The sequence below is a fragment of the Anomaloglossus baeobatrachus genome, chromosome 1, assembly GCF_048569485.1.
Source record: "Anomaloglossus baeobatrachus isolate aAnoBae1 chromosome 1, aAnoBae1.hap1, whole genome shotgun sequence".
NCBI lineage: Eukaryota > Metazoa > Chordata > Amphibia > Anura > Aromobatidae > Anomaloglossus > Anomaloglossus baeobatrachus.
The window spans coordinates 961031982-961044639 of record NC_134353.1 but is presented as its reverse complement, the minus strand read 5'-3'; the positions used below and the strand labels follow the sequence as shown (position 1 = coordinate 961044639).

Genomic DNA, 12658 nt, shown 5'->3' with positions numbered 1-12658 from the left:
CACCTCACTGCAGTCACTGAGCGCTGTGTCCTGTGCCGCACACCTCACTGCGGTCACTGAGCGCTGTGTCCTGTGCCGCACACCTCACTGCGGTCACTGAGCGCTGTGTCCTGTGCCGCACACCTCACTGCGGTCACTGAGCGCTGTGTCCTGTGCCGCACACCTCACTGCGGTCACTGAGCGCTGTGTCCTGTGCCGCACACCTCACTGCGGTCACTGAGCGCTGTGTCCTGTGCCGCACACCTCACTGCGCCGCGCACCGTCCTGGTCCTGACACTGATCACTTTATATTCTGAACTGACACTTTAATAAACACAGAAAAAAACAAAGTCTACTGCCTAAAATTCTTCTCAGCGTCATCTCCGGCCTCTGCTCTGGTCACCTCCCAGACCTCCAGCCTCTGCTCCTCCCAGACCTCCAGCCTCTGCTCCTCCCAGATATCCGGCCCCTGCTCCGGTCACCTCCCAGATCTCCGGCCCCTGCTCCGGTCACCTCCCAGATCTCCGGCCTCTGCTCCGGTCACCTCCCAGACCTCCAGCCTCTGCTCCTCCCAGATCTCCGGCCCCTGCTCCGGTCACCTCCCAGACCTCCAGCCTCTGCTCCTCCCAGACCTCCAGCCTCTGCTCCTCCCAGATCTCCGGCCCCTGCTCCGGTCACCTCCCAGATCTCCGGCCCCTGCTCCGGTCACCTCCCAGATCTCCGGCCTCTGCTCCTCCCAGATCTCCGGCCTCTGCTCCTCCCAGACCTCCAGCCTCTGCTCCTCCCAGATCTCCGGCCCCTGCTCCGGTCACCTCCCAGACCTCCAGCCTCTGCTCCTCCCAGACCTCCAGCCTCTGCTCCTCCCAGACCTCCGGCCCCTGCTCCTCCCAGATCTCCGGCCCCTGCTCCGGTCACCTCCCAGACCTCCAGCCTCTGCTCCTCCCAGACCTCTGGCCCCTGCTCCTCCCAGATCTCCGGCCCCTGCTCCGGTCACCTCCCAGATCTCCGGCCCCTGCTCCGGTCACCTCCCAGATCTCCGGCCTCTGCTCCGGTCACCTCCCAGATCTCCGGCCTCTGCTCCTCCCAGATCTCCGGCCCCTGCTCCGGTCACCTCCCAGATCTCCAGCCTCTGCTCCGGTCACCTCCCAGACCTCCAGCCTCTGCTCCTCCCAGACCTCCAGCCTCTGCTCCTCCCAGATCTCCGGCCCCTGCTCCGGTCACCTCCCAGACCTCCAGCCTCTGCTCCTCCCAGACCTCCAGCCTCTGCTCCTCCCAGATCTCCGGCCCCTGTTCCTCCCAGACCTACAGCCTCTGCTCCTCCCAGATCTCCGGCCCCTGCTCCGGTCACCTCCTAGACTTCCAGCCTCTGCTCCTCCCAGACCTCCAGCCTCTGCTCCTCCCAGATCTCCGGCCCCTGCTCTGCTCACCTCCCAGATCTCCGGCCCCTGCTCCGGTCACCTCCCAGATCTCCGGCCCCTGCTCTGGTCACCTCCCAGATCTCCGGCCTCTGCTCCGGTCACCTCCCAGATCTCCGTCTCTGCTCCTCCCAGATCTCCGGCCTCTGCTCCGGTCACCTCCCAGATCTCCAGCCTCTGCTCCGGTCACCTCCCAGATCTCCGGCCTCTGCTCCTCCCAGATCTCCGGCCCCTGCTCCGGTCACCTCCCAGATCTCCAGCCTCTGCTCCGGTCACCTCCCAGATCTCCGGCCCCTGCTCCGGTCACCTCCCAGATCTCCGGCCCCTGCTCCTCCCAGACCTCCAGCCTCTGCTCCACCCAGATCTCCGGCCCCTGCTCCGGTCACCTCCCAGATCTCCAGCCTCTGCTCTAGTCACCTCCCAGATCTCCGGCCTCTACTCCAGTCACCTCCCAGATCTCCAGCCTCTGCTCTAGTCACCTCCCAGATCTCCGGCCCCTGCTCCGGTCACCTCTCAGATCTCCGGCCCCTGCTCCGGTCACCTCCCAGATCTCCGGCCTCTACTCCAGTCACCTCCCAGATCTCCAGCCTCTGCTCCGGTCACCTCCCAGATCTCCAGCCCCTGCTCCGGTCACCTCCGAGATCTCCAGCCTCTGCTCCGGTCACCTCCCAGATCTCCAGCCCCTGCTCCGGTCACCTCCCAGATCTCCAGCCCCTGCTCCGGTCACCTCCCAGATCTCCGGCCTCTGCTCCGGTCACTTCCCAGATCTCCGGCTCCTGCTCCAGCCACCTCCCAGATCTCCGACCCCTGCTCCGGTCAGCTCTCAGACCTCCAGCCTCTGCTCCGGTCACCTCCAGATCTCCAGCCTCTGCTCCGGTCACCTCCCAGATCTCCAGCCCCTGCTCCGGTCACCTCCGAGATCTCCGGCTCCTGCTCCAGTCACCTCCCAGATCTCCTGCCCCTGCTCCAGTCACCTCCCAGATCTCCTGCCCCTGCTCCAGTCACCTCCCAGATCTCCTGCCCCTGCTCCAGTCACCTCCCAGATCTCCTGCCCCTGCTCCAGTCACCTCCCAGATCTCCTGCCCCTGCTCCAGTCACCTCCCAGATCTCCTGCCCCTGCTCCAGTCACTTCCCAGATCTAGATAGGAATCTGTCAGTAAAGTCGTCACAACTTGGCTGCTGTCAACGTCAAGAACCGGCTGCCACGAGATCTATATCCCCCCGACAGGTGCCAACATCTGAGATTGTACATTGGGGCCCAAGAGCTTCTAGTTATGTGACAAGGTGGGACCCCGGGTAGATTTCCCGGTGGTCTTGCGGCGCTATACTCTGCTATTTCCTGGTGGTCTGGATGTTCTGGAGATGATTTCCTTCTGGATAAATGATCTCAGAGAGAATATGACGATGGAGCAGAGAACATTTGGAGCAGCGCAGCGAGGGCCGCCGCGTCCCTGCCCGAGGGGCCGCTGTCCTGTTTATCCAGCAGGAAGAGACGCGTCTGTTCCGCACACGCAGCAGCTTCGCGGCACAGAATCATCCGGCTGCTTCAGCACAATGTCACGTTAACCCCTTGTACCCCGAACCGTGATCCAGGGTCAGGTAAGAGGTCGCTGGGATCACAAGATGGTCATAGCACAAAATGTACATCACAACGGAGGCCGGGTCTGAAGAGTGGTTATCCACTGAGAAACAAAGTGAAATCATTTCTAAGTAAGACAATGTGGTTGCATAAATCTGCACACCCTTATGTGGAAAAATACAGGAGATTGTTGTCACATGCAAGACACAACCAGGACTGGCCAGAAATTCCTGCAGCTCCTTTACTGTTGCTGTCGGCCTCTCCTCGGCCTCCTGGACCATATCTCTTCTTGTCTTCTCATCAATGTGTAAGGGAGCAGTTCTGGGTAATGTCACCGCAGTGCCACACTGATGTCACGTCTTCATCTTCACTGTCCGATGCCTTAGACATTTTTTTCCTGCCCTTCTCCTGACTTTCAAGAATGAGGTCCCTTTGCTTTGTGGTCAGCTGTTTACAGATCAGAAAAGTCAGGAAAACCCTCGCTCACTATTATAAGAGGGTGTGCACACTTATGCAGCCACATTATTGTAGTTTTATTTTGCCCTTTAGATTATTTCAGTTTATTTCTCCATGGATTATTACAGACTATGGCGACATTAAGTGTGGAAAGAAACCAGAAATGGCTCTTCATAGTAGGAATTTTGTAGGTAACAAAACCCTGGTATTTTATCATGGGTGTTTAGACTTTCTTCTAGCCAGTGTATATAGAAGAGAATCAATATTGGAAATGTGTGTAGGGATCATGGGGGCAACAATATTTCTATGAAGTGAAGGCCCCCAGGCCCTTATACTTTAAATCAAAGTCAGACGGACCCAGGTACTTCAGCAGGAGCGGCCAAGCATCTAATGTGTAGGGGGCCTAACAACTGTCCCCTGGAGCAGAGGAGGGGACACTGGTCTGGAGGAGAGGATAGTGGTGTCTGGAGGAGGGGACACTGGTGTCTGGAGGAGAGGACAGTGGTGTCTGGAGGAAAGGACACTGGTCTGGAGGAGAGGATAGTGGTGTCTGGAGGAGGGGACACTGGTGTCTGGAGGAGAGGACAGTGGTGTCTGGAGGAGAGGACACTGGTCTGGAGGAGAGGATAGTGGTGTCTGGAGGAGGGGACACTGGTGTCTGGAGGAGAGGACAGTGGTGTCTGGAGGAAAGGACACTGGTCTGGAGGAGAGGATAGTGGTGTCTGGAGGAGGGGACACTGGTCTGGAGGAGAGGATAGTGGTGTCTGGAGGAGGGGACACTGGTCTGGAGGAGAGGATAGTGGTGTCTGGAGGAGGGGACACTGGTCTGGAGGAGAGGATAGTGGTGTCTGGAGGAGGGGACACTGGTCTGGAGGAGAGGATAGTGGTGTCTGGAGGAGGGGACACTGGTCTGGAGGAGAGGATAGTGGTGTCTGGAGGAGGGGACACTGGTCTGGAGGAGAGGATAGTGGTGTCTGGAGGAGGGGCAGAGGAGGGGACACTGGTCTGGAGGAGAGGATAGTGGTGTCTGGAGGAGGGGCAGAGGAGGGGACACTGGTCTGGAGGAGAGGATAGTGGTGTCTGGAGGAGGGGACACTGGTCTGGAGGAGAGGATAGTGGTGTCTGGAGGAGGGGCAGAGGAGGGGACACTGGTCTGGAGGAGAGGATAGTGGTGTCTGGAGGAGGGGCAGAGGAGAGGACACTGGTCTGGAGGAGAGGATAGTGGTGTCTGGAGGAGAGGACACTGGTCTGGAGGAGAGGATAGTGGTGTCTGGAGGAAGCGACAGAGGAGGGGACACTGGTCTGGAGGAGGGGACACTGGTCTAGAGGAGGGAACACTGGTCTGGAGGAGAGGATAGTGGTGTCTGGAGGAAGCGACAGAGGAGGGGACACTGGTCTGGAGGAGAGGATAGTGGTGTCTGGAGGAGGGGACACTGGTCTGGAGGAGAGGATAGTGGTGTCTGGAGGAGGGGGGACACTGGTCTGGAGGAGAGGATAGTGGTGTCTGGAGGAGGGGACACTGGTCTGGAGGAGAGGATAGTGGTGTCTGGAAGAGAGGACACTGGTCTGGAGGAGAGGATAGTGGTGTCTGGAGGAGGGGACACTGGTCTGGAGGAGAGGATAGTGGTGTCTGGAGGAGGGGACACTGGTCTAGAGGAGGGGACACTGGTCTGGAGGAGAGGATAGTGGTGTCTGGAGGAGGGGACACTGGTCTGGAGGAGAGGATAGTGGTGTCTGGAGGAGGGGACACTGGTCTGGAGGAGAGGATAGTGGTGTCTGGAGGAGGGGACACTGGTCTAGAGGAGGGGACACTGGTCTGGAGGAGAGGATAGTGGTGTCTGGAGGAGAGGATAGTGGTGTCTGGAGGAGAGGATAGTGGTGTCTGGAGGAGGGGACACTGGTCTGGAGGAGAGGATAGTGGTGTCTGGAGGAGGGGACACTGGTCTGGAGGAGAGGATAGTGGTGTCTGGAGGAGGGGACACTGGTCTGGAGGAGAGGATAGTGGTGTCTGGAGGAGGGGACACTGGTCTGGAGGAGAGGATAGTGGTGTCTGGAGGAGGGGACACTGGTCTGGAGGAGAGGATAGTGGTGTCTGGAGGAGGGGCAGAGGAGGGGACACTGGTCTGGAGGAGAGGATAGTGGTGTCTGGAGGAGGGGCAGAGGAGGGGACACTGGTCTGGAGGAGAGGATAGTGGTGTCTGGAGGAGGGGACACTGGTCTGGAGGAGAGGATAGTGGTGTCTGGAGGAGGGGCAGAGGAGGGGACACTGGTCTGGAGGAGAGGATAGTGGTGTCTGGAGGAGGGGCAGAGGAGAGGACACTGGTCTGGAGGAGAGGATAGTGGTGTCTGGAGGAGAGGACACTGGTCTGGAGGAGAGGATAGTGGTGTCTGGAGGAAGCGACAGAGGAGGGGACACTGGTCTGGAGGAGGGGACACTGGTCTAGAGGAGGGAACACTGGTCTGGAGGAGAGGATAGTGGTGTCTGGAGGAAGCGACAGAGGAGGGGACACTGGTCTGGAGGAGAGGATAGTGGTGTCTGGAGGAGGGGACACTGGTCTGGAGGAGAGGATAGTGGTGTCTGGAGGAGGGGGGACACTGGTCTGGAGGAGAGGATAGTGGTGTCTGGAGGAGGGGACACTGGTCTGGAGGAGAGGATAGTGGTGTCTGGAAGAGAGGACACTGGTCTGGAGGAGAGGATAGTGGTGTCTGGAGGAGGGGACACTGGTCTGGAGGAGAGGATAGTGGTGTCTGGAGGAGGGGACACTGGTCTAGAGGAGGGGACACTGGTCTGGAGGAGAGGATAGTGGTGTCTGGAGGAGGGGACACTGGTCTGGAGGAGAGGATAGTGGTGTCTGGAGGAGGGGACACTGGTCTAGAGGAGGGAACACTGGTCTGGAGGAGAGGATAGTGGTGTCTGGAGAAGGGGACACTGGTCTGGAGGAGAGGATAGTGGTGTCTGGAGGAGGGGACACTTGTCTGGAGGAGAGGATAGTGGTGTCTGGAGGAGGGGACACTGGTCTGGAGGAGAGGATAGTGGTGTCTGGAGGAGGGGAGACTGGTCTGGAGGAGAGGATAGTGGTATCTGGAGGAGGGGACACTGGTCTAGAGGAGGGAACACTGGTCTGGAGGAGAGGATAGTGGTGTCTGGAGAAGGGGACACTGGTCTGGAGGAGAGGATAGTGGTGTCTGGAGGAGGGGACACTGGTCTGGAGGAGAGGATAGTGGTGTCTGGAGAAGGGGACACTGGTCTGGAGGAGAGGATAGTGGTGTCTGGAGGAGGGGACACTGGTCTGGAGGAGAGGATAGTGGTGTCTGGAGGAGGGGACACTGGTCTAGAGGAGGGAACACTGGTCTGGAGGAGAGGATAGTGGTGTCTGGAGAAGGGGACACTGGTCTGGAGGAGAGGATAGTGGTGTCTGGAGGAGGGGACACTGGTCTGGAGGAGAGGATAGTGGTGTCTGGAGGAGGGGACACTGGTCTGGAGGAGAGGATAGTGGTGTCTGGAGGAGGGGCAGAGGAGGGGACACTGGTCTGGAGGAGAGGATAGTGGTGTCTGGAGGAGGGGACACATGTCTGGAGGAGTGGACACTGGTCTGGAGGAGGGGACACTGGTCTGGAGGAGAGGATAGTTGTGTCTGGAGGAGGGGACACTGGTCTGGGAGGAGAGGATAGTGGTGTCTGGAGGAGGGGACACTGGTCTGGAGGAGAGGATAGTGGTGTCTGGAGGAGGGGACACTGGTCTGGAGGAGAGGATAGTGGTGTCTGGAGGAGGGGGGACACTGGTCTGGAGGAGAGGATAGTGGTGTCTGGAGGAGGGGACACTGGTCTGGAGGAGAGGATAGTGGTGTCTGGAAGAGAGGACACTGGTCTGGAGGAGAGGATAGTGGTGTCTGGAGGAGGGGACACTGGTCTGGAGGAAAGGATAGTGGTGTCTGGAGGAGGGGACACTGGTCTGGAGGAGAGGATAGTGGTGTCTGGAGGAGGGGCAGAGGAGGGGACACTGGTCTGGAGGAGGGAACACTGGTCTGGAGGAGAGGATAGTGGTGTCTGGAGGAGGGGACACCGGTCTGGAGGAGAGGATAGTGGTGTCTGGAGGAGGGGACACTGGTCTGGAGGAAAGGATAGTGGTGTCTGGAGGAGGGGACACTGGTCTGGAGGAGAGGATAGTGGTGTCTGGAGGAGGGGACACTGGTCTGGAGGAGAGGATAGTGGTGTCTGGAGGAAGCGACAGAGGAGGGGACACTGGTCTAGAGGAAGGAACACTGGTCTGGAGGAGAGGATAGTGGTGTCTGGAGGAGGGGACACCGGTCTGGAGGAGAGGATAGTGGTGTCTGGAGGAGGGGACACTGGTCTGGAGGAGAGGATAGTGGTGTCTGGAGGAGGGGCAGAGGAGGGGACACTGGTCTGGAGGAGAGGATAGTGGTGTCTGGAGGAGGGGACACTGGTCTGGAGGAGAGGATAGTGGTGTCTGGAGGAGGGGACACATGTCTGGAGGAGAGGACACTGGTCTGGAGGAGGGGACACTGGTCTGGAGGAGAGGATAGTTGTGTCTGGAGGAGGGGACACTGGTCTGAGAGGAGAGGATAGTGGTGTCTGGAGGAGGGGACACTGGTCTGGAGGAGAGGATAGTGGTGTCTGGAGGAGGGGCAGAGGAGGGGACACTGGTCTAGAGGAGGGAACACTGGTCTGGAGGAGAGAATAGTGGTGTCTGGAGGAGGGGACACCGGTCTGGAGGAGAGGATAGTGGTGTCTGGAGGAGGGGACACATGTCTGGAGGAGAGGACACTGGTCTGGAGGAGGGGACACTGGTCTGGAGGAGAGGATAGTTGTGTCTGGAGGAGGGGACATTGGTCTGGGAGGAGAGGATAGTGGTGTCTGGAGGAGGGGACACTGGTCTGGAGGAGAGGATAGTGGTGTCTGGAGGAGGGGCAGAGGAGGGGACACTGGTCTAGAAGAGGGGACACTGGTCTAGAGGAGGGAACACTGGTCTGGAGGAGAGAATAGTGGTGTCTGGAGGAGGGGACACCGGTCTGGAGGAGAGGATAGTGGTGTCTGGAGGAGGGGACACATGTCTGGAGGAGAGGACACTGGTCTGGAGGAGGGGACACTGGTCTGGAGGAGAGGATAGTGGTGTCTGGAGGAGGGGCAGAGGAGGGGACACTGATCTGGAGGAGAGGATAGTGGTGTCTGGAGGAGGGGACACTGGTCTGGAGGAGAGAATAGTGGTGTCTGGAGGAGGGGACACCGGTCTGGAGGAGAGGATAGTGGTGTCTGGAGGAGGGGACACTGGTCTGGAGGAGAGGATAGTGGTGTCTGGAGGAGGGGCAGAGGAGGGGACACTGGTCTGGAGGAGAGGATAGTGGTGTCTGGAGGAGGGGACACTGGTCTGGAGGAGAGGATAGTGGTGTCTGGAGGAGGGGCAGAGGAGGGGAAACTGGTCTGGAGGAGAGGATAGTGGTGTCTGGAGGAGGGGACACTGGTCTGGAGGAGAGGATAGTGGTGTCTGGAGGAGGGGACACTGGTCTGGAGGAGAGGACACTGGTCTGGAGGAGAGGATAGTGGTGTCTGGAGGAGGGGCAGAGGAGGGGACACTGGTCTGGAGGAGAGGATAGTGGTGTCTGGAGGAGGGGACACTGGTCTGGAGGAGAGGATAGTGGTGTCTGGAGGAGGGGCAGAGGAGGGGACACTGATCTGGAGGAGAGGATAGTGGTGTCTGGAGGAGGGGACACTGGTCTGGAGGAAAGGATAGTGGTGTCTGGAGGAGGGGACACTGGTCTGGAGGAGAGGATAGTGGTGTCTGGAGGAGGGGACACTGGTCTGGAGGAGAGGATAGTGGTGTCTGGAGGAGGGGCAGAGGAGGGGACACTGGTCTGGAGGAGAGGATAGTGGTGTCTGGAGGAGGGGCAGAGGAGGGGACACTGGTCTGGAGGAGAGGATAGTGGTGTCTGGAGGAGGGGACACATGTCTGGAGGAGAGGACACTGGTCTGGAGGAGGGGACACTGGTCTGGAGGAGGGAACACTGGTCTGGAGGAGAGAATAGTGGTGTCTGGAGGAGGGGACACCGGTCTGGAGGAGAGGATAGTGGTGTCTGGAGGAGGGGACACATGTCTGGAGGAGAGGACACTGGTCTGGAGGAGGGGACACTGGTCTGGAGGAGAGGATAGTTGTGTCTGGAGGAGGGGACACTGGTCTGGGAGGAGAGAATAGTGGTGTCTGGAGGAGGGGACACCGGTCTGGAGGAGAGGATAGTGGTGTCTGGAGGAGGGGACACTGGTCTGGAGGAAAGGATAGTGGTGTCTGGAGGAGGGGACACTGGTCTGGAGGAGAGGATAGTGGTGTCTGGAGGAGGGGACACTGGTCTGGAGGAGAGGATAGTGGTGTCTGGAGGAGGGGCAGAGGAGGGGACACTGATCTGGAGGAGAGGATAGTGGTGTCTGGAAGAGAGGACACTGGTCTGGAGGAGAGGATAGTGGTGTCTGGAGGAGGGGACACTGGTCTGGAGGAGAGGATAGTGGTTACTGGAGGAGGGGACAGAGGAGGGGATAGTGGTTTATGAAGGCAGGGACACTGTTCTGGAGGAGGGGATAGTGGTTTCTAGAGAAAGGGACACTGGCATGGAGGAAAGGGATAGTAGTTTCTAGAAAAAGCGACACTGTTCTGGAGGAGGAGATAATGTCTGAAGGATGGGATAGAGAAGGGGACATTGGTCTGGAGGAGGGAATAGTGGTTTATGGAAGGACAGAAGACAGGACACTGGTCTGGAAGAGGGAACAGTGGAGTCTGAAGCAAGTGACAGAAGAGGGGACAATGGTCTGGGAAATGGGAATAGTGGTTTCTAGAGGGGGGACACAGGTCAGGAGCATGGAATAGTGGTTTCTAGAGGAAAGGACAGTAGAGTGGACACTGGTCTCCAGTGGTGTCTGGAGAAAGTGATAGAGGAGAGGGGTCGTGGTTTCTCAAGGGACAGACTAGAGGACATTGGTTTGGTGGAGGGAACACTCTGGTCTGGAAGAGGGGACAGTGTTGTCAGGAGGAAGGGACAGAGGAGGGAACACTGTTCTGGAGGAGGAGATAGTGATTTCTGGAGGGAACACTGATCTGGAGGTGGGAACACTATGGTCTGGAAGAGGGTGACAGTGGTGTATGGCGCAAGGGGCAGTGGAGGGGATGTTGGTTTGGAGGAGAAAATAGTGATTCGTGGGGAAGAACAGAGGAGGGGACATTGGTGTCTAGAGGAAGAGATTGAGGAATCTGGAAAAGGGGTTATCATGACATGGAGGAGGGCATACTCTAGTCTAGAGGAAGGTGGTGTGTGGAGGAAGGGACAGAGGTGTCTGATGGAGGGAAAATAGGTGTCCAGAGAAGGTGACATGATGGTCTAGAGGAGGGGACACTCTGGTCTGGAGGAGAGGAAAGTGGAGTCAGGAGAAGATGGAGAGGTCAAGAGGAGAGCACAGATTGGTATAGAGGAGATAACAGAGGGCCTGGCAGCCTCTTTGTCTCTTTAGCTGGTCCGTGCCTAGTGGTCATGTGTGTGGGGGAATTAGTACGTCTATCTAAGATGTACATCTCCCTGGAATCACTGGTCATCGTCTTCTACCCTGACGAGAAGGGTAAGAGATTGTCCGTTTGGCCTTTGTCAGGCTGGTGAAGGTTTGTAAGGATCTTCTGGTGCCAGTAACCAGACGAAACCATGAAGGTTCACATGGTCAGTGGGGAAGATGGCTGGAGCAACCTTCTCTTGAAGGCTCCATACAATGGGCTGGACCTCTGCCGTTCCCCCGGCTCTGGTGCATCTTCAGCCTAAACCAAATCGTCTGTGCTCAGACCACTGATGTGGTCAGGGAGGTCGGGCCACACTGACACCTACATCTTGGTGGGGTCCCTTCAAATGCTTTGCATCCTTTGGTGAGGTTCTCCTCCCAGTTCGGGTTCTCTCTGATTAATGCTGCAATCTACATGATAATCTATAAGGAGCCAATGCTATAAATGGCAGAGGGATCGGATGGTCACAGCACTGACTGGGGCAGATCGAAGCTGCTGACATCACCGAGGTGTCCACTCAATGCCAGTCTGCACCTGAACAGCCATCAATGGAAGAAAAGGTGGTAGACAGTAGTCACCACTCTGTCACATCCATACCTGCTGCTCTGGGGGTGATGCCCCCGCCGCATGTTTCGCTGGGATAGAAGACGTCACACACTTATAACACGTAACATTAGGATTTATTACAGGCGCAGAGGATCTCCCCAGATTCACTGGATCACATACGTATTGATCCCGTCACTTCTCGAGTCTGTCGTCCGGCTCTCGCACCAGGGCCAGTAGCTTGTCCAGTTTGGCCACTTCCACCTCTGGACCTTTCGGAGCTTCTTGTCCTTTCTTCTCCTGAAATGTAACAAAAACAAATAACGATGAAAGCTGAGGACGTGATGAGGATCCTGCAGAGGATGATGAGGGTCAGAGTCGTCCCTGCTACATATGTGCAGATATATATGAGCTGCAGACGTATAGCACGGAGCCGGGAAGAGGTGTCCATGCGACTGACCACACGAGAATCACAGTATCCGGGCAGCGAGGAGCGCTGGAACGCTCGGGCTCCACAGCCTCCGCTGTCATCGAGGACGTCACCGAGCGATATCATTACCACCAAGCCACGAGCGCAGCACATTCCTAATCACTCCGTAACCAGAGCAGCCCGAGGGCAGGAAAGAGTTACTAGAGGATCGGGTCTCCTCCATCACCGGATTACACCAAGTGCAGCATATACTCTGCAGATTATCACACCACACACCACCAGCTGCAACCACAGGTCCCAGCATGCACATCACTGCTAATGAGCCAGCAAGGGGATACTGAGAGAGTGCAGCTCTGGAGCTGAGAGATAGCGAGTGCACCTCTGGAGCTGAGAGATAGCGAGTGCAGCTCTGGAGCTGAGAGATAGCGAGTGCACCTCTGGAGCTGAGAGATAGCGAGTGCAGCTCTGGAGCTGAGAGATAGCGAGTGCAGCTCTGGAGCTTAGAGATAGGGACTGCAGCCATATATTCTGCAGATTATCACACCACACAGCGCCAGGTACAACCACAGGTCCCAGCAAGCACATCACTGCTAATGAGCCAGCAAGGGGATACAGAGAGTGCAGCTCTGGAGCTGAGAGATAGCGAGTGCAGCTCTGGATCTGAGAGATCGCGAGTGCAGCTCTGGAGCTCAGAGATAGCGAGAGCAGCT

At 57.9% G+C, this 12658-nt stretch overlaps 1 protein-coding gene across 2 annotated transcripts in view; it reads right to left on the bottom strand.

Moving 5' to 3' along the window:
- Positions 1-11645: 11645 nt before the first annotated feature.
- DNAI1 (dynein axonemal intermediate chain 1) overlaps positions 11646-12658 on the bottom strand; it is a 158083-nt gene continuing 157070 nt past the window's right edge. For both annotated transcript variants that reach the window (XM_075343901.1, XM_075343908.1), the window contains exon 21: positions 11646-11818. In XM_075343901.1, coding sequence (XP_075200016.1) covers positions 11714-11818 — 105 coding nt within the window. In that variant the 3' untranslated portion in view covers positions 11646-11713. The remainder of the gene's footprint in view (positions 11819-12658) is intronic.